The sequence below is a fragment of the Panulirus ornatus genome, chromosome 53 (genome assembly GCF_036320965.1).
Source record: "Panulirus ornatus isolate Po-2019 chromosome 53, ASM3632096v1, whole genome shotgun sequence".
In the NCBI taxonomy this organism is placed as follows: Eukaryota; Metazoa; Arthropoda; class Malacostraca; order Decapoda; family Palinuridae; genus Panulirus; species Panulirus ornatus.
The window spans coordinates 966,248-992,369 of record NC_092276.1 but is presented as its reverse complement, the minus strand read 5'-3'; the positions used below and the strand labels follow the sequence as shown (position 1 = coordinate 992,369).

Genomic DNA, 26,122 nt, shown 5'->3' with positions numbered 1-26,122 from the left:
TCAGTTAACGCTAGGGGAAAATGATTGTCATATTGACTGTATTTGTTCTTTAGTAGAAGAATATAATGTATTTGTTATGTGTGTCAATAAGAACAAGTGTGATTGGTGCAATGATTTTGACGATGGAGTCATTACAGATGATTCTGGGATCTTCAGATTCTGTGGATGATCTCCCATCCACATGTGTATTAGGGTGGGTTGGGCCATTCTTTTGTCTGTTTCCTTGCACTACCTCGCTAATACAGGAGACAGCACTAAAGTATAATAAAATGAATAATAGATAAATAATACATATACCTGTATCCTGAGACCCTCTGCATTTTCAGTGTACAATGTACAGTGATAAAATGCTATCACAGATTGCCATGAGGTTGTTCGTTACTAATCCATTGCGTTTTACAGATGATAATCTGAGTGAGGGTACTTCAGTCTTAGATTGATGACATCTGGCTGTTTAGTTGTCCTTATTTCATGTTACTCTAATTAGGATATTTATTATATCTTAAATTACAAGCTGATAAGTATTTCAAATCTGTTTTAAATGTTGGAAGACACTGATTTATTGTATCTGAAATTTTAGGTAAAAAAGCTTTTAAAATTTGTTCCAGGTGTTGAAAGACTGATAAGTTTATCATACCTGAAATTTTAAGCAGTTAAGCTTTTATGATCTGTTTCATGTGTTGCAAGACACTGTCTTAATATATCTGAAATTTTAAGCAGATAAGCTTTTATAATCTGATTCAGCTGTTGCAGGATACTAATTTATCATATCTGGAATTTTAAGCCGATAAGCTTTTATAATCTGTTTCAGGTGTTGCAAGACAGAGATTCACCATGAACACATGTGTGGCATGGCTACTGCTGTTTACATATGTTGTGTTGCTGGTAAGTGTACTGGTTACTCTTGCATAGACTTTCTTGACTTTCATATTGGTTCAGTGAAACCTATATTTTGTCATAGATATGAGAGAGAGAGAGAGAGAGAGAGAGAGAGAGAGAGAGAGAGAGAGAGAGAGAGAGTACTAAAGATGAGATTTTGCCATTTGACAGGGCTAGCACATAGCACCCTGGCTTGGTTGAGAGAGAGAGAGAGAGAGAGAGAGAGAGAGAGAGAGAGAGAGAGAGAGAGAGAGAGAGAGAGAGAATCTGCCTGTGAGCACCAATGACGAGATTTAACCAGTGCATTCAACCATTTATTTAATTTTCTATTAATCGTGCATGTTCTTGTCTCCTGCATGTTTATTTTACTTTGTGGTGCAAAAAATAGTCATTATCATATGTTCATGACTCATGTCTTTTGACGGTGAGTGTTTTTTTCTGAGCATGTTTCTTTACTTAATGTTTGCTACTTGTAGAGAGAAGTGTGGGTTATACTGCTATCTATACCTCGCAGAATGTGGTTTTTGCTGGCTTCTTTGGAGATTTTGATGAAATGTGAGATGGTTTGGTAAGGGGATAAGAATTTACCTTTAGTAATGTTTTGGAGCTTGGATGTTGTGTGTTATGTGAGTACTGAAGTTTTTACAGAAATGTGAAAATTTAAAATTTCAGAGTCTAGGAGGCGTAGGAATATGGTTAGCAGTATCTGACATCCTGTTTTGGTCCTTGTCAAAACCATTGAATTATGTAAGGTAAGTTATTATATCTTTTTGTTATCTATGTGTTGTGTACTGTGACTGGCATTGTGTTGTTCTGATACATGAGAGGGAACTTTAATTACATAATCATTGGGAATATGACAGAAATGGAAGCATATGCAGTCCTTAGAGATTTTTAAGGCTTCTGAAACAGAGTGTTTACTTTGTTGGAGTAACTGGCTATTCAAACACCTAGTCTGAGACTGCGTTGACAGTCTGAGACTGAGTTGACTGCAGAAAAATTGTCATGAGTTGCCCACCCTTTGTAACTGAATTTTATTTGGCCCATAGATGGTACCTCACGGAACCACATACAGAACGCCAATGAGCATTCACTTTTGACACGCTTATTCTTAGGGGTCTCAGGTTCATTAAAGAGAGACCTGTTGTTCCCGAAGTGAAAAGCATTTTAACATTTCATGCAGTTTGAGAATGTGGATATATGATTTTATTTATTATATTCAGATCATAGATCATGTGTTTTCTTCTTGCTCTGTTTGTCTTACTTTTATGAAAACTTGAACTTACACTAAAGGAGAGAAATTTGTTAAAAGAAAGAAATCAGGTAAACATTTCTGTTTGACTCGTCTGTAGATAAAGTAGCTTCTTACCCCTTTTTTGTCTTACTGCAATTGTGAATGCCTGTGTTTCCATATAGAGATACTGTCAGTATTGCCTAGTTGTTACTGTGTCAAAAACTGGTGTTGAATTCCAAGATGGGGCATCAGTTTTTATATCTACTTCAGTATCCACCATCTCCTAGTAATGTTAACAGCTGTGATGATGGTCAAAATACTAGATGGTTTTAGGGATGACATACCCCCTAGTATAAAAAAGAAATACCTTCCATCAGGGCAATAATTTGAGTGGTTGGTGAATATATTGTTGGCCAATTTTGTATGGGAATGGGCTATTTTCTGAGTACTGAATTTTGATGATAATTACTAATGTCTTCAATTTTGTATGGGAATGGGCTATTTTCTGAGTACTGAATTTTGATGATAATTACTAATGTCTTAAAAGTTGACACCTATGTAATTGATGGGCAATGACAAGACCATTCCCTGTTTGTCGGTTACTGCTACCTCATACACCAAGGGAAATAGCCAAGTTTCTCCCCCTGTGTGATGGTAGAATAACTCTTGAATTTTTTTGCTGATTTTTTGTTTTTTTTTGATAATGTGGATTAAGTTAGTTTAGCAGTGCAGAGTTTTTGGCAATTGCAAATGAAAATTCATGTCATTGTTCTCAGTTCTTGTGCAGCCCATTGCCTACTAACTCCCTCAGTCATGATTCTTGTTCCCCGCAGACTTCAGCAGTACTTAGATTATGTGTTTTTATCATCATACATTTAGCATTAATATGCAGTATTATGTTATAGTCAAGTTTTCCCCTGTGGGATGGTAGAACAACCCGTAATTTTTTTGTTGATAATGTGCATTGAGCTTAGCTGTGCAGAGTTTGTGGCAATTTCAGATCAAATGCATGTCTTTGTTCTCTGTTCTAGTGCAGCTTACTTGCTTATTTGCTCCCTCAGTCATGATTCTTGTGCCCCACAGATTTCAGCAATATTCAGATTATTTGATTTTACCATCATACATTTATCCTTAATATTCACTGTTTTCTTGAACTTTCCCTCTCATGCTCCATTGATGTCCCTTATGGCACTGTTTCTAACAGGGCATATTATTCTGTCCTTATTCACTATACTTGTTGAAATTCTTCTCATTTTTGTTGTTTTTACTCTTATTTTCTGTTTTGTTCTGACTTGGTAATTTTTTCCAGCTATGGTGACTATGAGGAAAATGGAGAAACTACGTATACTAATGACCCGAGGCTGTACTTATTAGTTCCTGCTGGTGTGAGTTGTATGGTTGCTGGTGTTTTGATCATGGCTGGAATATGTTCCAGGAAAATCTTCACAACAACAGTTGTAAGTGTATGATTACCCTTTAGAGGAATTCAGTAAATCACACAAATATTTTATTTGGTGTCAGTTGCTAAATTTAGGGAGTTGATGTGTATGTAATTTAGTGAGTTGATGTGTGTGTTAAATATTTTGACAGCTGCTCTCATTTTATTTCTAGCATGCATGATGAACAGTTAATGGAGAGTACAATCTTGTCAAAGAACTTATTACTTCGGAGGAGTTCATTCTGTCCATGTCTAGGGCTGTATAATGATGATTATATGTTTATTAACTTATTCATTTTATTTACATATTACACCAGGGTGAAGTTCCATGAAAAAATCATGGTGTTATCCAGTACCTTTCTAAAGGCTCTCATAGCCCAAGGCTGTGCTACTTCCAGTAGCAGGGAAATGGAGACTCTTTTGGAATTTTGGAGTTAGAAGGTCTGTGAGGATACTCTACTCCCATTGAATTATCCTTGCCAAAAGTAACTTTTCACTTGTGGTATAACGTTAAGCAGGTGGAATCTGGTAACATCAATTAATTATCAATACTTGATTTGTTTATGGGTGGGATGGTTGGGGAGTTTTGGAAAGTGGGGCAAGTATGCAGTCTCTTGGGGATGAGAGGGCTTGGGAAATGATTCACTTGTTTGTTGATGACACAGCTCTAGTGACTGATTCGAGTGAGAAACTGAAGTTGGTGACTGAGTTCGGAAAAATGTGTGAAAGGAGAAAGTTGAGAGTAAATGTGAATAAGAGCTAGGTTATTTGTTTCAGTAGGGTAGAGGGACAAGTAAAAATGGGATGTAAGTTTGAATGGAGAAAAATTGGTGGAAGTGAAGTGTTTTAATTATCTAGGAGTGGACTTAGCAGTGGATGGAACCATGTTAATGGAAGTGAGTCACAGAGTGGGGGAGGGGGCGAAGGTTCTAGGAGTGATGAAGAATTTGTGGGAGGAGAGAACGTTATATGAGAGAGCAAAAATGATTATGTTTGAAGGAATATTAGGTCCAACAATGTTGTATGGTTGCGAGACATGGGCTATAGATAGGGTTGTGCTGACGAGGGTGGATGTGTTGAAAGTGAAATGTTTGAGGACAGTATGTGGTGTGAGGTGGTTTGATTGAGTAAGTAATGAAAGGGTAAGAGAGATGTGTGGAAATAAAAAGAGCATGGTTGAAAGAGCGGAAAAGGGTGTATTGAAATGGTTAGGACATATGGAGAGAATGAGAGAGGAAAGATCGACAAAGAGGCCATGTGTCAGAGGTGGAGGGAACGAGGATAAGTGAGAGACCAAATGGGAGATGGAAGGACGGAGTGAAAAAGATTTTGAGGAATCAGGGCCTGAACATACAGGAAGGTAACAGGCGTGCAAGGAATAGCGTGAATTGGAATGATGTGGTATACCTGGGTCAATGTGCTGTCAGTGGACTGAACCAGAGCATATGAAGCATTTGGGGGTAAACCATGGAAAGGTTTGTGGGGCCTGGATGTGGATAGGGAGCTGTGGTTTTGGTGCATTGCACATGACAGCTAGAGACTGATTGTGAACAAATGTGGCTTTTTTTTTTTTTCTGTTTTCCTGGCGCTACCTCACTGAAGCAGGGTTTAGCAAAGATGTTTCCTGCAGGTTGGGGTAGCAACAGGCAAGCAAGTATGAATATGTACATGTATATATATATTTTTTTCTTTTCTTTTTTATTATACTTTGTTGCTGTCTCCCGTGTAACAGTAACAGTGCTTCTCATACAAACCACTGCATTACCAACCACCTTTCCTAAAGTAGAAATAAAATGCTGATTCCAGCTTCACATTTTGAAAACCAGTACTCACAGATATCCCCTCTTCGAGCTAAAACAACACTGACAAAATATATACACTAAAAAGTTTTGGCAAGCACTAAATAACTGCCCCTTCAATCAAGTTTTAAACTCCACCTTATTAGACATGAACCCATCTGAACCTACACTCTCCAAACATAAAAGAGTTACCTTTTCTCTTGCTTTTTGGATGCCACCCATCTTTCTAACATACCAACACCAAGATGCTTCATGCCCAGGAATCATTTTTTCACAGGAGGCACAAGACTTACACTTCAATTTTCCTGTGTACATCTTACGAAGACGAACACACACACACACCATTTTTTTAACCTATGTCCTGCCTGATAGATATGGTAAGCTATCTGAGTGTTGTAGGAACCCAAACAAGGAGCTTCTGTGGCAGGAAGGTTCAGCTAAGTTACATTCCTGGTGTTACTAGAATCACCCTGCTGTTGGTTACATCATGAGTGAGAAATCACTGTTGGCAAGGTTTTATCTTATGGGGCATAAAAGAGGACTGTCTTGTCAAGGACCTCCACTCTTCAAGTCAATGATTTCCAAGCTTGTCTGTGGAGTTCAACTTTGAATCTTAAAAATTTGTAAGAAGATATTGAATTTTTTTCCTAGCATGGCACTCATAAGGTTGACAGAATTTTGTCTTTTCATAGCTGGTAATGAGATCATTACTTTGTCAGTTTTTGAGGAAAGTATGATTTTATTATTCTTGTGTACTGTTAATCTTTATGTTTTCCTTTTTCAGGCCCTGTATAGTTCGCTGGGACTGTGGATATTAAACCTCCTTATTGTGATAATGTATCAGAGTGTTCCAATATGGCATTCAACTTCACATGATGCTTCAGCCTTACTTTGGGTGTTAGGTATCCAGATAGGAATTCTCATACTATTGGCCATACAGGTATTGTACTTTTAGATTTATCTGTTTATGTTAACAGTGAAAGTTTGTTAATCTTTATGTGATATGCTGTCTGCTGTTGTTCAGTAGAATCACCCATGCAGAACCCTCCATGTGTCTTACAAATAAAGTATTCACAACAAAGATGAGAACTGTTATGTGTTTCTCAGGTCTGGTCACCTAACTTAAAGATGCACAAAGATTATCCCTTTCACTGCACAATTAATTTTCAGGCTGATTCCCAGAGTTAATTATTCACTTAAATATAAGATTGTGAATTTGACCTTTTGTATTTCTTTTCAGTATTGAAGGACTTTTTTTACATATTGTATCGTAACATTTTTTGGATACTTTACTAGATAATGAAAAATTATTCAAATTGAGAGTTGATGAAATTTGGACAAAAACATTTTATTCTGTGAATAGATGAATATAAGCAAAAGTTGTTCAATAAGATACAAAAATCTTGATAAAAACTAAAGAAAAATATTTAATAAGACAACATGCAAGATATAAAGGTGGGGTGGATGAAAAATTTGTAGTAATAAACACTAAATTATAAATACCTTTTGGATACAAATATGAAATCCTTTGCCATATACTATTATAATAGATGATATGGAACATAATTTTTAATGTAACAACATGTTAATGTGTAACTCACTTGTAGAAAAAAATATTGCCTCATGGTAATCATAAAAACAATTATGATGCCATAAATCTTAGAATTTTAAAACTATCACCCATTTGCATGTGAGTGGATGTAGATTATAATTACAGAATCTTTGATAAGTAAAACAAACATAACACTGAAGTAAATTCCCCATAAAGCAATAAAATCAGCTCCAGAATATGGAGAGCTAAACGGCACATCACTATATGCAGAGAAATATAAACGTCTTGATTTCACAGTGTAGAACACATGGCAGCATGCAAGCATATTTGGTACATGGGAAACCTTTTTTTGTAGTCATGATGTAAATCTGAATTTTGTAGTAATTGGATGCAAATGTTTATTTGGGTATATCAGAACTGTGTAGTAAAAGGATTAATTGAGTGTTTAGAGAAGAGATACAGTTGAATTGCAATGGAAATTTAAGGACAGTAAATCCAGAAAGGAGAAGAGAAGAGTTGGAATGACCTGATCTTAACCTTGATATCTAGATGTAAGTGTGAATGGAGAAAAATTGGAGGAAGTGAAGTGTTTTAGATATCTGGGAGAGGATTTAGCAGCAAATGGAACCATGGAAGCAGAAGTGAGTCACAGAGTGGGGGAGGGGCAGAGGTTCTGGGAGCAATGAAGGATGTGTGGAAGGTGAGAATGTTATCTCAGAGAGCAAAGATGGGTATGTATGAAGAAATAGTGGTTCTAACAATGTTATATGGTTGCGAGGCATGGTCTATGGATAAGGTTGTGCTGAGGAAGGTGGATATGTTCGAAATGAGATGTTTGAGGGCAATATGTGATGTGAGGTGGTTTGATTGAGTAAGTAATGAAAGAGTAAGAGAGATGTGTGGTAATAAAAAGAGTGTGGTTGAGAGAGCAGAAGAGGGTGTATTGAAATGGTTTGGTCATATGGAGAGAATGAGTGAGGAAATTTGACAAAGAGAATATATGTGTCAAAGGTGGAGGGAACAAGGAGAAGCAGGAGACCAAGTTGGAGGTGGAAGGATGGAATGAAAAAGATTTTGAGCAGTCGGGGCCTGAACATACAGGAGGGTAAAAGGCATGTATGATGTCTCCATGGTTGTTTACTTTGTTTATGGATGGGGTTGTTAGGGAGGTAAATGTAAGAGTTTTGGAGAGGGTGCAAGTATGCAGTCTGTTGTGGATGAGAGAGCTTGGGAAGTGAGTCAGTTGTTGTTCGCTTATGATACAGCTCTGGTGGCTGATTTGGGTGAGAAACCAGAAACTGGTGTCTGAGTTTGGTAAAGTGTGTGAAAGAAGAAAGGTGAGAGTAAATGTGAATAAGAGCAAGGTTATTAGATACAGTAGGGTTGAGGGACAAGTCAATTGGGAGGTACGTTTGAATGGAGAAAAACTGGAGGAAGTGAAGTGTTTTAGATATCTGGGAGTGGATTTGGCAGCAGATGGAACCATGGAAGCGGAAGTGAATCATAGGGTGGGGGAGGGAGCGAAAGTTCTGGGAACATTGAAAAATGTTTGTAAGATGAGAACATTATCTCGGAAAGCAAAAAGTGGGTATGTTTGAAGGAATAGTGGTTCCGACAATGTTATATGGTTACGAGGTGTGGGCTATAGATAGAGTTGTGCAGAGGAGGGTGGATGTGTTGGAAATGAGATGTTTAAGGACAATATGTGGTGTGAGGTGGTTTGGTTGAGTAAGTAATGAAAGGGTAAGAGAGATGTGTGGTAATAGTGTGGTTGAGAGAGCAGAAGAGGGTGTTTTGAAATGGTTTGGTCACATGGAGAGAATGAGTGAGGAAAGATTGACAAAGAGGATATATGTGTCAGAGGTAGAGGGAATGAGAAGTGGGAGACCAAATTGGAGTTGGAAAGATGGAGTGAAAAAGATGTTGATATATGTGGAGTAGGAGATTACGTAACACCTGATTGTGAATGGGAAAGGTAGATAACAGATTGTAGAAATATTCTTTAGGAAAATGATGTACAGAAAGTAAAAATTATTTGAATTAGTTTTGATTAATTGTTTTGCTTCTTTGCAGGTTATCATTGCCATGTGGGAGTTGTGGAGGCAAAAGGCTAATTGGCCTGTCATCAACTTCAGCAATATTTTTACCCTGAGTACAGTGTTGGTAGTAACAAAAATGGTAGGTATTTTGTGTTGTTTCTATATATTTGATATATATCAAAAAACAACTCTCTGAGTAACTAAGTAATTGCTCAGAGCTGTTTAGTTGCTTGACATTGGCCTGTGATGTACTCATTTTCACTTCTGGCTTACAGATTGGAGGCCAGATGGTATTTTCGTATTTTACTTTGGATTTTCCATGGCATCAGTCATAAGCATTTTTTAGTATCTTTAGTACTAGCATACTTTCCACAGTATAGTATCAGACTGTGACTTCTTAGAAGACTGTTATTTTTTGTATTTTTAATTTAGAATGACTCTAGGTTCATTTGACATTGAATAAACATATACGGATAGTAGCTGAGAATGGCCTTTTTGGAATTGTTCACAGTTTTATATAGAGAAATGAGAATGGTTGAATTTAAAAACAACAAATGCTTGTAGAGTTATGTTGATTCATCTTAAGATGGGAAAGCACTCGACATACTTATGGCTCTGTAATTTAAACATTCACTTTTGTGCCCCTTGCCATTATAAGTTATATATTTATTTATTTATTTTGCTTTGTCGCTGTCTCCCGCGTTTGCAAGGTAGCGCAAGGAAACAGACGAAAGAAATGGCTAAACCCACCCCCATACACATGTATATACATACACGTCCCCACACGCAAATATACATACCCATACATCTCAGTGTACACATATATGTACAAACACAGGCACATACATATATACACATGCACGCAATTCACACTGTCTGCCTAAATTCATTCCCATCGCCACCTCGCCACACATGGAAATAACATCCCCCTCCCCCTCATGTGTGCGAGGTAGTGTTAGGAAAAGACAACAAAGGCCCCATTCGTTTACACTCAGTCTCTAGCTGTCATGCAATAATGCCTGAAGCCACAGCTCCCTTTCCACATCCAGGCCCCACAGAACCTTCCATGGTTCACCCCAGATGCCTCACACGCCCTGATTCAATCCACCGACAGCACATCGACCCTGGTACACCACATCGATCCAATTCACTCTATTCCTTGCCCGCCTTTCACCCTCCTGCATGTTCAGGCCCCAATCACTCAAAATCTTTTTCACTCCATCTTTCCACCTCCAATTTGGTCTCCCACATCTCCTCGTTCCCTCCACCTCCGACACATATATCCTCTTGGTCAATCTTTCCTCACTCATTCTCTCCATGTGCCCAAACCATTTCAAAACACCCTCTTCTGCTCTCTCAACCACGCTCTTCTTATTTCCACACATCTTCCTTACCCTTACATTACTTACTCGATCAAACCACCTAACACCACATATTGTCCTCAAACATCTCATTTCCAGCACATCCACCCTCCTGCACACTACTCTATCCATAGCCAACGTCTTGCAACCATACAACATTGTTGGAACCACTATTCCTTCAAACATAGCCATTTTTGCTTTCGGAGATAATGTTCTCGACTTCCACACATTCTTCAAGACTCCCAGGATTTTCGCCCCCTCCCCCACCCTATGATTCACCTCCGCTTCCATGGTTCCATCCGCTGCCAGATCCACTCCCAGATATCTAAAACTTTTTACTTCCTCCAGTTTTTCTCCATTCAAACTTACCTCCCAATTGACTTGACCCTCAACCCTACTGTACCTAATAACCTTGCTCTTATTCACATTTACTCTTAACTTTCTTCTTTCACACACTTTACTAAACTCAGTCACCAGCTTCTGCAGTTTCTTACATGAATCAGCCACCAGCGCTGTATCATCAGCGAACAACAACTGACTCACTTCCCAAGCTCTCTCATCCCAAACAGACTGCATACTTGCCCCTCTTTTCAAAACTCTTGCATTCACCTCCATAACAACCCCATCCATAAACAAATTAAACAACCATGGAGACATCACACACCCCTGCCGCAAACCTATATTCACTGAGAACCAATCACTTTCCTCTCTTCCTACACGTACACATGCCTTACATCCTCGATAAAAACTTTTCACTGCTTCTAACAACTTGCCTCCCACACCATATATTCTAAAAACCTTCCACAGAGCATCTCTATCAACTCTATCATATGCCTTCTCCAGATCCATAAATGCTACATACAAATCCATTTGCTTTTCTAAGTATTTCTCACATACATTCTTCAAAGCAAACACCTGATCCACACATCCTCTACCACTTCTGAAACCACACTGCTCTTCCCCAATCTGATGCTCTGTACATGCCTTCACCCTCTCAATCAATACCCTCCCATATAATTTACCAGGAATACTCAACAAACTTATACCTTTGTAATTTTAGCACTCACTCTTATCTCCTTTGCCTTTATACAATGGCACTATGCACACACTCCGCCAATCCTCAGGCACCTCACCATGAATCATACATACATTAAATAACCTTACCAACCAGTCAACAATACAGTTACCCCCTTTTTTAATAAATTCCACTGCAACACCATCCAAACCTACTGCCTTGCTGGCTTTCATCTTCCGCAGAGCTTTAACTACCTCTTCTCTGTTTACCAAATCATTTTCCCTAACCCTCTCACTTTGCACACCCCCTCGACCAAAACACCCTATATCTGCCACTCTATCAATCAACACATTCAACAAACCTTCAAAATACCCCACTCCATCTCCTTCTCACATCACCACTACTTGTTATCACCTCCCCATTAGCCCCATTCACTGAGGTAACCCATCTGCTCTTATCCTCTCTAGAACGCTATTCCTTCTGCTCTTCTTCTTATCTTCTGCGCTTTTCTCTCTCTTTCTCTCTCTTACTCTCTCTGCTCCTGCTTATTCTTACTTGCTGTGCTATCTGTCTGCTTTCTGCTATCTTTCTGCTCTCTGCTGTTCTCTTTTTTTTTTCTCTTTGCTTGCTCTTTACTCTATTTCTTTCTAAGTCTCTCTTTCTTTTTTCTTATCTTCTCATTTGCTTAATCATAATCAGCTTTTTTCTCTTCTCTATTCTCTTTCTCTCTGCTTTTATCTTTCTTTCGTCTCTCTATGCTCTAATCGCTCCTCTCTGCTCTTTCTTCCTGCTAACTTCTTACTTCTGCTCTCTACTGCTATCTGTGCTTTCACTTTTTTTCTGCTTCTTTTACTTATCTTTCCCTTTCAGCTTTATTGCTTTTATACTGCTCTCTCCCCCCCCCCACCCCCCCCCTATCTGCTTTTGCTTTTCTTCTATTTCTCTCTTTCTATTCTAATTTTCTCTCTTTTGCTGCTCTGTTAACTCTCTGCTTGTATCTGCTCTTAGCTGCTTTTTTCTCTTTTTTTGTGCTAGCTTCTGCGCTCTCTGCTCTGCTTGCTTCTCTTATAGTGCTTCTTTTTTGCTCTCTGCTCTGCTGCTTTATTCTGCTTCTGGCTCTGCTATGCTTTTTCTGCTTCGTCTATCTCATTAGTCTTTCTTTCTCCTTTTTAATCCTTCTCCTCTCTTAACTTTCTAGTTCTTTGCTTCTGCTTAAAAACCTGCTGCTCTTCTTTCTTTTTGCTAACTGCTCTGCTTCTCTCTTTGCTCTCTTGCCTGCTACCTGGCTTCTCTCTGCTTTTTCTGCTCTATAATTCTGCTGCTTGACTTCTGCTATTCCATCTCTGCTCATCTACGGCTTGCTTTACTCTTCTCCCCTGCTTCCTTCTTTTCTGCCTATCCTCTCTGTCTGCTTGCTCTTCTGCTTCTTGCTTTTCTCTTTCTCCTTTTCTTCCTTTTCTGCTTCTGTCTCTTCGCTGCTCTCCTCTGCTGCTCTCTCTACTTTAGCTTTTACTTCTCTCTGCTAGCACTCTCTAATCTCATAAACTCTGCTCTGCTATCATTCTCTCTCTGCTCTTTCCCCCCCCCCCTTTAGCTCTTCTTTGCTTCTCCTCTACAGCTACCTTCTTTCTTAGCATTATGCTGCTTTTGCTCTCTGGCTTTCTGCTGTAAGCTCTCTTCTGCTCTTCTTCTTTAATCTGCTTCTCTCTCTTCTCTTTCAGCTTATGATCTGCTGCTATTTTCTGCTCTCTTGCATTGCTTCTCTTATCTGCGCTCTTGCCTCTACTCTTCCCATCTGCTCTGCCTTTTTCTCTGCTAACGTTTTCTCTTCTGCTCTTGCGCGTTATATTCTTACTCTTTTGCTCTTTCCTCTCTCTTCCTCTAGGCTCTCTGCTATACTGCTCACTTCCTCTATCTGCTCTCTTCTTCTGCCTCGCTACTGCTTACTGCTCACTCCCCATATGTTCCCCCTTATGCACTTATTTACCTCCGTCCAGAACATCTTTTTATTTTCCCCAAAATTTAATATACTCTCTCACCCCAAAATCTCATTTTTCCCTTTTTTTCACCTCTTTCACCTTTTTCTTGACCTCCCGGGGCTCCCTTTTTTTTATACATCTCCCACTCATTTGCTTTTTTCCCTACAAAAATCGTCCAAAAAGCCTCTCTCTTCTCTTTCACAAAAAACCCTTTCTTCTTCATCCCCACCACTCACTAACCTTTTCTAATCAACAACCCTCCAGCTTCTCATGGCCACAGAGCATCTTGTGCGCAACCATAATTACTTCCCTAAATACATTCCCCCTTCCTCCCCCCCTCCCCTTACACATCCTTTGTTCCTCACCTTTTCCATTCTGGGACTCATCTCTCCTGGTACCCTTTCCCCACACAATTTTTCCCTTTCCCCAAAGGGCACGTACTTTTCACCACCCTCTTCCCCCCAACATGCTCTCTTACTTTCTGCAAACCATACAAATCTTCACCTAAGCCTCCACAAATAATGAACAGACATCCCTCCAGTTGCACATCTCAGCACATAATCATCCCAAAAGTCTCTCATCACGTACCCTTCAATTTACAAAGTAATCCAATAACACTCTCTGGCCATCTCATCTACTTACGTCCGTAATACTTAGTATAATCTCGCGGTTTTAACCTGGTATTTCCAGACCACCAGTCCTTTTTCACACATAAAACTAACTAGCTCTGGTACAACCATTTCCATTTACCAACACTGACACCCCATGTATACCAATTATATCCCTCAACGCCACATTACTCTCCTTTGCATTCAAATCAACCATCATTCTATAACCCAGTCTTTTGTGCTTCATAACCACTAACACACTCATTTAGCTGCTTCCAAAACCTTGCCTCTCCATGATTTTTTTTCTTTCTTCGCATGGCCCGAGGAGCATATGCACCAATAACACCCATCTCTCTCCATCAACTTTCAGTTTTAACCCATATTAATCTAGAATTTACTTTCTTAGACCCCTACACATATTTCCCACAACTCCTTTTTTCGGGAAGTGCTACTTTTTCCCTTGCTCTTGTCCCTCACAAACCCCCTGACTTTACTCCCAAAAACTTTTCCCAAACCCAAATTTTTCCCCTTTCCCCTTTGAGCTTCTTTTCCCACTCAGAGCCAAAACTCGGGTTTTTCCTTTCCTCAACATACTACCTATCTTTTTTTTTTTCACATCTGGTTACATCCACACACATTAGACACCCCAACCCTGAGCCTCCCCGAGGGGGATGAGCACCCCCCATGACTCCTTCTCTTTTCCCATTTAGAAATTAAATTACAAGGAAGGGAGGATTTCTGGCCCCCCCTCCCGCCCCTCTAGTCGCCTCTACACATGTGAGAATGCATGAAATATTTTTTCCCTCCCCTATCCCAGGAATAATATAATATATATCCACCTTACTTTTCCCGCCTTTTTCCCCGTTAGCAAGTATGTTAAGAACAAGGACGGGCCCTTTTTGAGGAACATCCTCCCCTTTGGCCCCCTTCTCTGCCCCCTTTTGGGAAATTATTTATTTTTTTTTTTCTTTTTTTGCTTTGTCGCTGTCTCCCCATACGAGTAGCCAAGGAAAAAAGACGAAAGAGCCCAACCCGCCCACATACACTGTATATACAAAAACCCCCACACACCAAAAATACATACCTATACATCTCAGTGTACCATATTTTTAAAACAAACACAGAAAATACATATATACAAAAAATACTAATTCATACTGTCTGCCTTTTTTTGTCCCCATCGCCACCTCGCCACACATGAATAAAAACCCCTCCCCCCTCAGTGGCGAGGTAGCGCTAGGAAAAGACACCAAATCCCCCATTTGTTCACACTCATCTCAAGCTGTCATTTAATAATGCCCCAAAACCACAGCTCCTTTCCCATCCGGGCCCCAACAACTTTCCGGTTTACCCCAGACGTTCACATCCCCGATTAAACCCTTACAGCACGTAAACCCGGTATACCACACGCCCAACCTCTATTCCTTGCCCCTTTTCCCCCCCGCATGTTCAGGCCCCCGATCACAAAAAATTTTTTTTTCACCCATTTTTCCACCCCCAAATTTTGGGTCCCCCCCCCTTTTGTTCCCTCCACCTCCGACACTAATCCTCTTGTCAATCTTTCCTCACCATTCTCTCCATGTGCCCAAACCATTTCAAAACACCCTCTTCTGCTCTCTCAACCACACTTTTTTTATTTCCACACATCCTCTTCCCCTTACATTCTTACTCGATCAAATCACCTCACACCACACATTGTCCTCAAACATCTCATTTCCAGCACATCCACCCTCCTCCACAACTCTACCATACCCACGCCCGAAACCCATACAAAATTTTTGGGAACCACTATTCCTTAAAACATACCCATTTTTGTTTTCCGAGAAAATGTTCTGACTTCCAAACTTTCTTAAAGGGCCCCGGGATTTTCGCCCCCCCCCACCCTATGTTTCCACTTCCGCTTCCATGGTTCCATCCGCTGCCAGATCCACCCCAGATATCAAAAACACTTTACTTCCCCCTTTTTCCCTCAAACTTACTCCCAATTGACTGACCCTCAACCCTACGTACCCTTCCCCCTATAAATTTTCCCGGAATCTCAACAAACTATACCTCTGTATTTGAGCACTCACTCTTTTCCCCTTTGCCTTTTTACAATGGCACTTGCACCATTCCGCCAATCCTAGGCCCCCTCACCCTAGTCATACAACATTTAAAAAACCTTTCCAACCCGTCAAAATACAGTCACCCCCTTTTTTTTTAATAAAAAATTCCACTGCAATACCATCCAAACCTGCTGCCTTTCCGGCTTTCATCTTCCCCAAAGCTTTTCTACCTCTTCTCTGTTTACCAAACATTTTCCCCCAACCCTCTCACTTTTCACAACACCCACCAAAAACACCCTAATCTGCCACTCTACATCAAACACATTCAACAAACTTTCAAAATACTCATCCATCCTTTTTCACATCACCATACTTTTATCACCCCCCCATTTTTCGCCCTTCATGAGTTCCCATTTTCTCCCTTTTCTTACGCACTTTATATACCTCCTTCCAGAACATTTTTTATTCTCCCTAAAATTTAATAACTCTCTCACCCCAACTCTCATTTGCCCCCTTTTTCACCTCTTGCACCTTTCTCTTTACCTCCTGTCTCTTTCTTTTATACACTCCACTCAATTGCATTTTTCTCCTGCAAAAAACGTCCAACTGCCCTCTCTTCCTTTTACTAATAATCTTACTTCTTCATCCCCCCACTCACACCCTTTTCTAACAACCCACCCCCACCTTCTCATGCCCCAAGCCTTTGCGCAATCCTCCTGATTCTAAATAAATCCCCTTTTCCTCCCCCACTCCCCATACTTCCATTATTATTATTGTTTTTATATTATTTATTTAATTTATTATACTGTGCTGTCTCCCCCGCGTTTGCGAGTAACGCAAGGAAACGACAAAGAAATCCCCCAAAACCCACCCCCATAACATGATAACATACGTCCACACACGCAAATAACAACCTACCACTTTCCATGGTTTACCCCAGATTTTTCACATCCCCTGATTCAACCCACGACAGCACGTAAACCCCGGTATACCACATCGCCCAAATTTCCTCTTTTCCTTGCCCCCTTTCACCCTCCTGAAAGTTCAGGCCCCGATCACACAAAATCTTTTTACTCCATCTTTCCACCTCCAATTTGGTCCCCCTTTTCTCCTCTTCCCCCTCCACCTCCGACACATATATCCTCTTGGTCAATCTTTCCTCACCATTCTCTCCAGGGCCCCAAACCATTTAAAAACCCCCTCTTCTGCTCCTCAACCATGCTCTTTTTTTTTTCCACACATTCTCTTACCCTTACTTACTTACTCGATAAAACACCTCACACCACACATTTCCTCAAACATCTCATTTCCGCACATCCTCCTCCGCGCCCCACCTATCCTAGCCCACGCCTCGCAACCATACAAAAATGTTGGAACCACTTTTCCTTCAAACACCCATTTTGCTTTCCGAGATAATGTTCTCGACTTCCACACATTCTTCAAGGCTCCCAGAATTTTCGCCTCCTCCCCCACCTATGATCCATTTCCGCTTCCATGGTTCCATCCGCTGCCAGACCCCACTCCAGATATCTAAAACACTTTACTCCTCCTTTTTTCTCCATTCAAACTCACCTCCCAATTGACTTGACCCTAAACCCCTACGGGTACCTAATAACCTTGCTCTTTTTCACATTTACTCTTAACTTTTTCTTTCACACACTTTACCTAAACTCAGTCACCAGCTTCTGCAGTTTCTCACATGAATCAGCCACCAGCGCTGTATCATCAGCGAAAAACAACTGACTCACTTCCCAAGCTCTCTCACCCCAACAGACTTCATACTTGCCCCTCTTTCCAAAACTCTTGCATTCCCCTCCCTAACAACCCCATCCATAAACAAATTAAACAACCATGGAGACATCACACACCCCTGCCGCAAACCTACATTCACTGAGAACCAATCATTTTCCTCTCTCCTACACTTAACTTTCCTTAAAAATCCTCGATAAAAACTTTTCACTGCTTCTAACAACTTGCCTCCCACACCATATATTCTTAATACCTTCCACAGAGCACCTCTATCAACTCATCTATGCCTCCTCCAGATCCAAAATGCTACATACAAATCCATTTGCTTTTCTAAGTATTTCTCACATACATTCTTCAAAGCAAACACCTGATCCACACATCCTCTACCACTTCTGAAACCACACTGCTCTTCCCCAATCTGATGCTCTGTACATGCCTTCACCTTCTCAATCAATACCCCTCCATATGATTTACCAGGAATGCTCAACAAACTTATACCTCTGTGATTTGAGCACTCACTCTTATCCCCTTTGCCTTTGTACAATGGCACTATGCACGCATTCCGCCAATCCTCAGGCACCTCACCATGAGTCATACAAACATTAAATAACCTTACCAACCAGTCAATAATACAGTCACCCCCTTTTTTAATAAATTCCACTGCAATACCATCCAAACCTGCTGCCTTGCCGGCTTTCATCTTCCGCAAAGCTTTTACTACCTCTTCTCTGTTTACCAAACCATTTTCCCTAACCCTCTCACTTTGCACAACACCTCGACCAAAACACCCTATATCTGCCACTCTATCATCAAACACATTCAACAAACTTTCAAAATACTCACTCCATCTCTTTCTCACATCACCACTACTTGTTATCACCTCCCATTTTGCGCCCTTCACTGAAGTTCCCATTTGCTCCCTTGTCTTACGCACTTTATATACCTCCTTCCAGAACATTTTTTTATTCTCCCTAAAATTTAATGATACTCTCTCACCCCAACTCTCATTTGCCCTCTTTATCACCTCTTGCACCTTTCTCTTGACCTCCTGTCTCTTTCTTTTATACATCTCCCACTCAATTGCATTTTTTTCTCCTGCAAAAATCGTCCAACTGCCTCTCTCTTCTCTTTCACTAATAATCTTACTTCTTCATCCCACCACTCACTACCCTTTCTAATCAACCCACCTCCCACTCTTCTCATGCCACAAGCATCTTTTGCGCAATCCATCTCTGATTCCCTAAATACATCCCATTCCTCCCCCACTCCCCATACTTCCATTATTATTATTGTTATTATTATTATTTATATTTATTTATTATACTTTGTCGCTGTCTCCCGCGTTTGCGAGGTAACGCAAGGAAACAGACGAAAGAAATGGCCCAACCCACCCCCAATACACATGTATATACATACGTCCACACACGCAAATATACATACCTACACAGCTTTCCATGGTTTACCCCAGATGCTTCACATGCCCTGATTCAATCCACTGACAGCACGTCAACCCCGGTATACCACATCGCTCCAATTCACTCTATTCCTTGCCCTCCTTTCACCCTCCTGCATGTTCAGGCCCCGATCACACAAAATCTTTTTTACTCCATCTTTCCACCTCCAATTTGGTCTCCCTCTTCTCCTCGTTCCCTCCACCTCCGACACATATATCCTCTTGGTCAATCTTTCCTCACTCATTCTCTCCATGTGCCCAAACCATTTCAAAACACCCTCTTCTGCTCTCTCAACCATGCTCTTTTTATTTCCACACATCTCTCTTACCCTTACGTTACTTACTCGATCAAACCACCTCACACCACACATTGTCCTCAAACATCTCATTTCCAGCACATCCATCCTCCTGCGCACCACTCTATCCATAGCCCACGCCTCGCAACCATACAACAATGTTGGAACCACTATTCCTTCAAACACCCATTTTTGCTTTCCGAGATAATGTTCTCGACTTCCACACATTCTTCAAGGCTCCCAGAATTTTCGCCTCCTCCCCCATCCTATGATCCACTTCCGCTTCCATGGTTCCATCCGCTGCCAGATCCACTTCCAGATATCTAAAACACTTTACTTCCTCCAGTTTTTCTCCATTCAAACTCACCTCCCAATTGACTTGACCCTCAACCCTACTGTACCTAATAACCTTGCTCTTATTCACATTTACTCTTAACTTTCTTCTTTCACACACTTTACCAAACTCAGTCACCAGCTTCTGCAGTTTCTCACATGAATCAGCCACCAGCGCTGTATCATCAGCGAATAACAACTGACTCACTTCCCAAGCTCTCTCATCCCCAACAGACTTCATACTTGCCCCTCTTTCCAAAACTCTTGCATTCACCTCCCTAACAACCCCATCCATAAACAAATTAAACAACCATGGAGACATCACACACCCCTGCCGCAAACCTACATTCACTGAGAACCAATCACTTTCCTCTCTTCCTACACGTACACATGCCTTACATCCTCGATAAAAACTTTTCACTGCTTCTAACAACTTGCCTCCCACACCATATATTCTTAATACCTTCCACAGAGCACCTCTATCAACTCTATCATATGCCTTCTCCAGATCCATAAATGCTACATACAAATCCATTTGCTTTTCTAAGTATTTCTCACATACATTCTTCAAAGCAAACACCTGATCCACACATCCTCTACCACTTCTGAAACCACACTGCTCTTCCCCAATCTGATGCTCTGTACATGCCTTCACCTTCTCAATCAATACCCTCCCATATAATTTACCAGGAATACTCAACAAACTTATACCTCTGTAATTTGAGCACTCACTCTTATCCCCTTTGCCTTTGTACAATGGCACTATGCACGCATTCCGCCAATCCTCAGGCACCTCACCATGAGTCATACATACATTAAATAACCTTACCAACCAGTCAACAATACAGTCACCCCCTTTTTTAATAAATTCCACTGCAATACCATCCAAACCTGCTGCCTTGCCGGCTTTCATCTTCCGCAAAGCTTTTACTACCTCTTCTCTGTTTACCAAATCATTTTCCCTAACCCTCTCACTTTGCACACCACCTCGACCAAAACACCCTATATCTGCCACTCTATCATCAAACACATTCAACAAACTTTCAAAATACTCACTCCATCTCCTTCTCACATCACCACTACTTGTTATCACCTCCCCATTTGCGCCCTTCACTGAAGTTCCCATTTGCTCCCTTGTCTTACGCACTTTATTTACCTCCTTCCAGAACATCTTTTTATTCTCCCTAAAATTTAATGATACTCTCTCACCCCAACTCTCATTTGCCCTTTTTTTCACCTCTTGCACCTTTCTCTTGACCTCCTGTCTCTTTCTTTTATACATCTCCCACTCAATTGCATTTTTTCCCTGCAAAAATCGTCCAAATGCCTCTCTCTTCTCTTTCACTAATACTCTTACTTCTTCATCCCACCACTCACTACCCTTTCTAATCAACCCATCTCCCACTCTTCTCATGCCACAAGCATCTTTTGCGCAATCCATCACTGATTCCCTAAATACATCCCATTCCTCCCCCACTCCCCTTACTTCCATTGTTCTCACCTTTTTCCATTCTGTACTCAGTCTCTCCTGGTTCTTATTATTATATTATATTTTTTTTATTATACTTTGTCGCTGTCTCCCGTGTTTGCGAGGTAGCGCAAGGAAACAGACGAAAGAAATGGCCCAACCCCCCCCCATACACATGTATATACATACGTCCACACACGCAAATATACATACCTACACAGCTTTCCATGGTTTACCCCAGACGTTTCACATGCCTTGATTCAATCCACTGACAGCACGTCAACCCCGGTATACCACATCGCTCCAATTCACTCTATTCCTTGCCCTCCTTTCACCCTCCTGCATGTTCAGGCCCCGATCACACAAAATCTTTTTCACTCCATCTTTCCACCTCCAATTTGGTCTCCCTCTTCTCCTCGTTCCCTCCACCTCCGACACATATATCCTCTTGGTCAATCTTTCCTCACTCATTCTCTCAATGTGCCCAAACCACTTCAAAACACCCTCTTCTGCTCTCTCAACCATGCTCTTTTTATTTCCACACATCTCTCTTACCCTTACGTTACTCACTCGATCAAACCACCTCACACCACACATTGTCCTCAAACATCTCATTTCCAGCACATCCATCCTCCTGCGCACAACTCTATCCATAGCCCACGCCTCGCAACCATACAACATTGTTGGAACCACTATTCCTTCAAACATACCCATTTTTGCTTTCCGAGATAATGTTCTCGACTTCCACACATTCTTCAAGGCCCCCAGAATTTTCGCCCCCTCCCCCACCCTATGATCTACTTCCGCTTCCATGGTTCCATCCGCTGCCAGATCCACTCCCAGATATCTAAAACACTTCACTTCCTCCAGTTTTTCTCCATTCAAACTCACCTCCCAACTGACTTGACCCTCAACCCTACTGTACCTAATAACCTTGCTCTTATTCACATTTACTCTTAACTTTCTTCTTCCACACACTTTACCAAACTCAGTCACCAGCTTCTGCAGTTTCTCACATGAATCAGCCACCAGCGCTGTATCATCAGCGAACAACAACTGACTCACTTCCCAAGCTCTCTCATCCCCAACAGACTTCATACTTGCCCCTCTTTCCAAAACTCTTGCATTTACCTCCCTAACAACACCATCCATAAACAAATTAAACAACCATGGAGACATTATTATTATTATTATTATTTCTTTCTTTTTCTTTCAAACTATTCGCCATTTCCCGCATTAGCGAGGTAGCGTTAAGAACAGAGGACTGGGCCTTTGAGGGAATACCCTCACCTGGCCCAATTCTCTGTTCCTTCTTTTGGGAAAAAAAAAAAAAAAAAAAAAAAAAATTATTATTATTATTATTGTTATTATTGATATTAGTTTTATTATTATCTTCATTATTACAATTGTTTTTTTCAGGTTCTGTCTGTATATACAGCAAACAACTTCTATTATTCACAAATGATGTGGAGTTTAATGAGAATACATCCTGATCAACAATTACAAGTCCCGGCACACTTCATTTTTCCATGTGCTGTGGCTTGTGCATATGGTTTGATAGTCAGTTTTGAAGGTGTGGCATCGCATTTCTTTGGTCAAATGCACAACCGTATGGTAAGTCTAAACTGTAACTTTTGTATTTATATATATCTATTGATGAAAGATGTATTTGTTTTTTTGGTGTACAGTCCAGTTATTATAGTTATCACTATAAGCCTAGAGGATTAAAGATATGACTGAGGTCATACAAGTGTCAGTTACAATGGGAGACTGCCTTGTGTTTACCTTTCCTGGGTCTCTGCCTTACAATGCAGTGTAAAGAAATGAGACTGTGTGTGGTTCAGATAATGAAAGCAGCCCACTGTTGTATTTTCTTATAATCTCCCAAAATCTTGGAAGTGCCACAGGAGCAAGAGATTGTTGAAGATACATGCTAAGGGTCAGGAAACATCCTATTTTTTTAAAAGGTACACACAAGAAATTTCTTGTAAAATTTAGACACGTTAAAAACAACAATGATAGTAGAATCAATCAGAAATCTATTTTAGATGGTTAATTAGGTAGTCACCATCTTTGAGAAAGAATTCTTTTTTATACTTTTTCATCATGACCAACATTAGTGAAGTATGTTCCTTTATTACAGTAGCTTTGAAAGTAAACAGAGAAATTTTTGGAGCATGACATCATAGCTGTGGCATGCAAGATACAACTTAGCAAGAGAATCCTGTTTGTAGAATAAATCTTATATACTGCCCTTCAAGACATAGTAGCTACATTCTTTCGTGTATTAAATGTGACATTTGCACAGAGGCTGTGTTCTATCTCATATAGGGTAGTCTAGAGGCATGTGCAGAACTACATAATGAAGAACGAGAATTTTAGCTGAAAACATGTTTTCACAGGCTTGAAGCTGAAGTTTTGATAAGAAGATTATTCAAGTATTTTAGCTGGTAATTTTTTAGGATAAGGGCATTTAAGCATTTTGATATTCAGTAAGATTTTGTTTCATTGCTTTTTGATAAGAATTAATAATTTCAGATGGCTTGTACTACCCTCATATCTGCAATATGTTATGGTGGCCTTGGTGTTTTTACATCACCAGCATTTATCGGTGTTGTGGTTGGAATCCCAAGACTCAATACGGATGTGTTAATCTTCGCCAGCATAATGAGTGTTCTGAACTTCATACATGCCCTCACCTGCCTGATTTTCCCAAGTGCCTTAACAACACCCCCAAAACATTTGAGGGTGATTGTTGACAATTTGCAGTCAATTATTTTATCTTCACCAGACTCTGACATGAACCAAATGCCAAGGGAAACCATTTTCTCTTCACGTAATCAAGTTACAAATGCAGCTGTATGGTTAAGGAATAAGTTGTCTGCGAGTGATACTTTAATTATCAACACAATCTCCACAGTAAGTATGTAAATGTATGTTTATATCCTAATATTGGTAATTGTGGAAATGTTATGTTTTTCTTTTAAAAAGAGGCACTTGAATGACTACTTGTTTGAGCATTTTGCTTCTTGTAACTTAAGTTGGGATTTAGAGTATAGAGAGTCTCATGCAAGATATACATTGTCTGCAGTTATAGTAGATTTGTGCTGACTATGTCCAAGACATATCCCCTACACATGTCCTTCCTGATGCTGTTACTCCATATTACCTGTAAACTTGGTTTTTTTGCTTTTCTTATTTTTAGGTGCACTTTTATCAATTTTCCACATGTTCACACCTCCTAGGACTCAGTTGAAGATCTATTAACCATTCATTCATAATACTGTATGTTTATTAACAGCTTCCTTCATAATACTGTGTTTTTTAACAACTTCCTTCATGATACTCAGAGGTATAAGTTTGTTGAGTATTCCTGGTAAATTATATGGGAGGGTATTGATTGAGAAGGTGAAGGCATGTACAGAGCATCAGATTGGGGAAGAGCAGTGTGGTTTCAGAAGTGGTAGAGGATGTGTGGATCAGGTGTTTGCTTTGAAGAATGTATGTGAGAAATACTTAGAAAAACAAATGGATTTCTATGTCGCATTTATGGATCTGGAGAAGGCATATGATAGAGTTGATAGAGATGCTCTGTGGAAGGTTTTTAGAATATATGGTGTGGGAGGCAAGTTGTTAGAAGCAGTGAAAAGTTTTTATTGAGGATGTTAGGCATGTGTATGTGTAGGAAGAGAGGAAAGTGATTGGTTCTCAGTGAATGTAGGTTTGTGGCAGGGGTGTGTGATGTCTCCATGGTTGTTTAATTTGTTTATGGATGGGGTTGTTATGGAGGTGAATGCAAGAGTTTAGGGAAGAGGGGCAAGTGTGCAGTCTGTTGTGGATGAGAGAGCTTGGGAAGTGAGTCAGTTGTTGTTCGCTGATGATACAGCGCTGGTGGCTGATTCATGTAAGAAACTGCAGAAGCTGGTGACTGAGTTTGGTAAAGTGTGTGAAAGAAGAAAGTTAAGAGTAAATGTGAATAAGAGCAAGGTTATTAGGTACAGTAGGGTTGAGGGTGAAGTCAATTGGGAGGTAAGTTTGAATGGAGAAAAACTGGAGGAAGTAAAGTGTTTTAGATATCTTGGAGTGGATCTGGCAGCGGATGGAACCATGGAAGTGGAAGTGAATCATAGGGTGGGGGAGGGGGCGAAAATTCTGGGAGCCTTGAAGAATGTTTGGAAGTCGAGAACATTATCTCGGAAAGCAAAAATGGGTATGTTTGAAGGAATAGTGGTTCCAACAATGTTGTATGGTTGCGAGGTGTGGGCTATGGATAGAGTTGTGCGCAGCAGGGTGGATGTGCCGGAAATGAGGTGTTTGAGGACAATATGGGGTGCGAGGTGGTTTGATCGAGTAAGTAATGTAAGGGTAAGAGAGATGTGTGGAAATAAAAAGAGTGTGGTTGAGAGAGCAGAAGAGGGTGTTTTGAAATGGTTTGGTCACATTGAGAGAATGAGTGAGGAAAGATTGACCAAGAGGATATATGTGTCAGAGGTGTAGGGAACGAGGAGAAGTGGGAGACCAAATTTTAGGTGGAAAGATGGAGTGAAAAAGATTTTGAGTGATCGGGGCCTGAACATGCAGGAGGGTGAAAGGCGTGCAAGGAATAGAGTGAATTGGAATGATGTGGTATACAGGGGTCGACGTGCTGTCAATGGATTGAACCAGGGCTTGTGAAGCGTCTGGGGTAAACCATGGAAAGTTGTGTGGGGCCTGGATGTGTAAAGGGAGCTGTGTTTCGGTGCATTATTACATGACAGCTAGAGACTGAGTGTAAACGAATGGGGCCTTTGGTGTCTTTTCCTAGCGCTATCTCGCACACATGAGGGGGGAGGGGGTTGTTATTCCATGTGTGGCGGGGTGGCGATGGGAACAAA

At 40.5% G+C, this 26,122-nt stretch overlaps 1 protein-coding gene across 2 annotated transcripts in view; it reads left to right on the top strand.

The window, feature by feature from the left end:
• Window positions 1–26,122, top strand: part of LOC139765151 (uncharacterized) — a 40,140-nt gene that overhangs the window by 3,458 nt on the left and 10,560 nt on the right. For both annotated transcript variants that reach the window (XM_071692346.1, XM_071692345.1), the window contains exons 2-8: window positions 812–885; window positions 1,552–1,631; window positions 3,423–3,570; window positions 6,135–6,290; window positions 8,976–9,080; window positions 22,668–22,862; window positions 23,787–24,167. In XM_071692346.1, coding sequence (XP_071548447.1) covers window positions 835–885; window positions 1,552–1,631; window positions 3,423–3,570; window positions 6,135–6,290; window positions 8,976–9,080; window positions 22,668–22,862; window positions 23,787–24,167 — 1,116 coding nt within the window. In that variant the 5' untranslated portion in view covers window positions 812–834. The remainder of the gene's footprint in view (window positions 1–811; window positions 886–1,551; window positions 1,632–3,422; window positions 3,571–6,134; window positions 6,291–8,975; window positions 9,081–22,667; window positions 22,863–23,786; window positions 24,168–26,122) is intronic.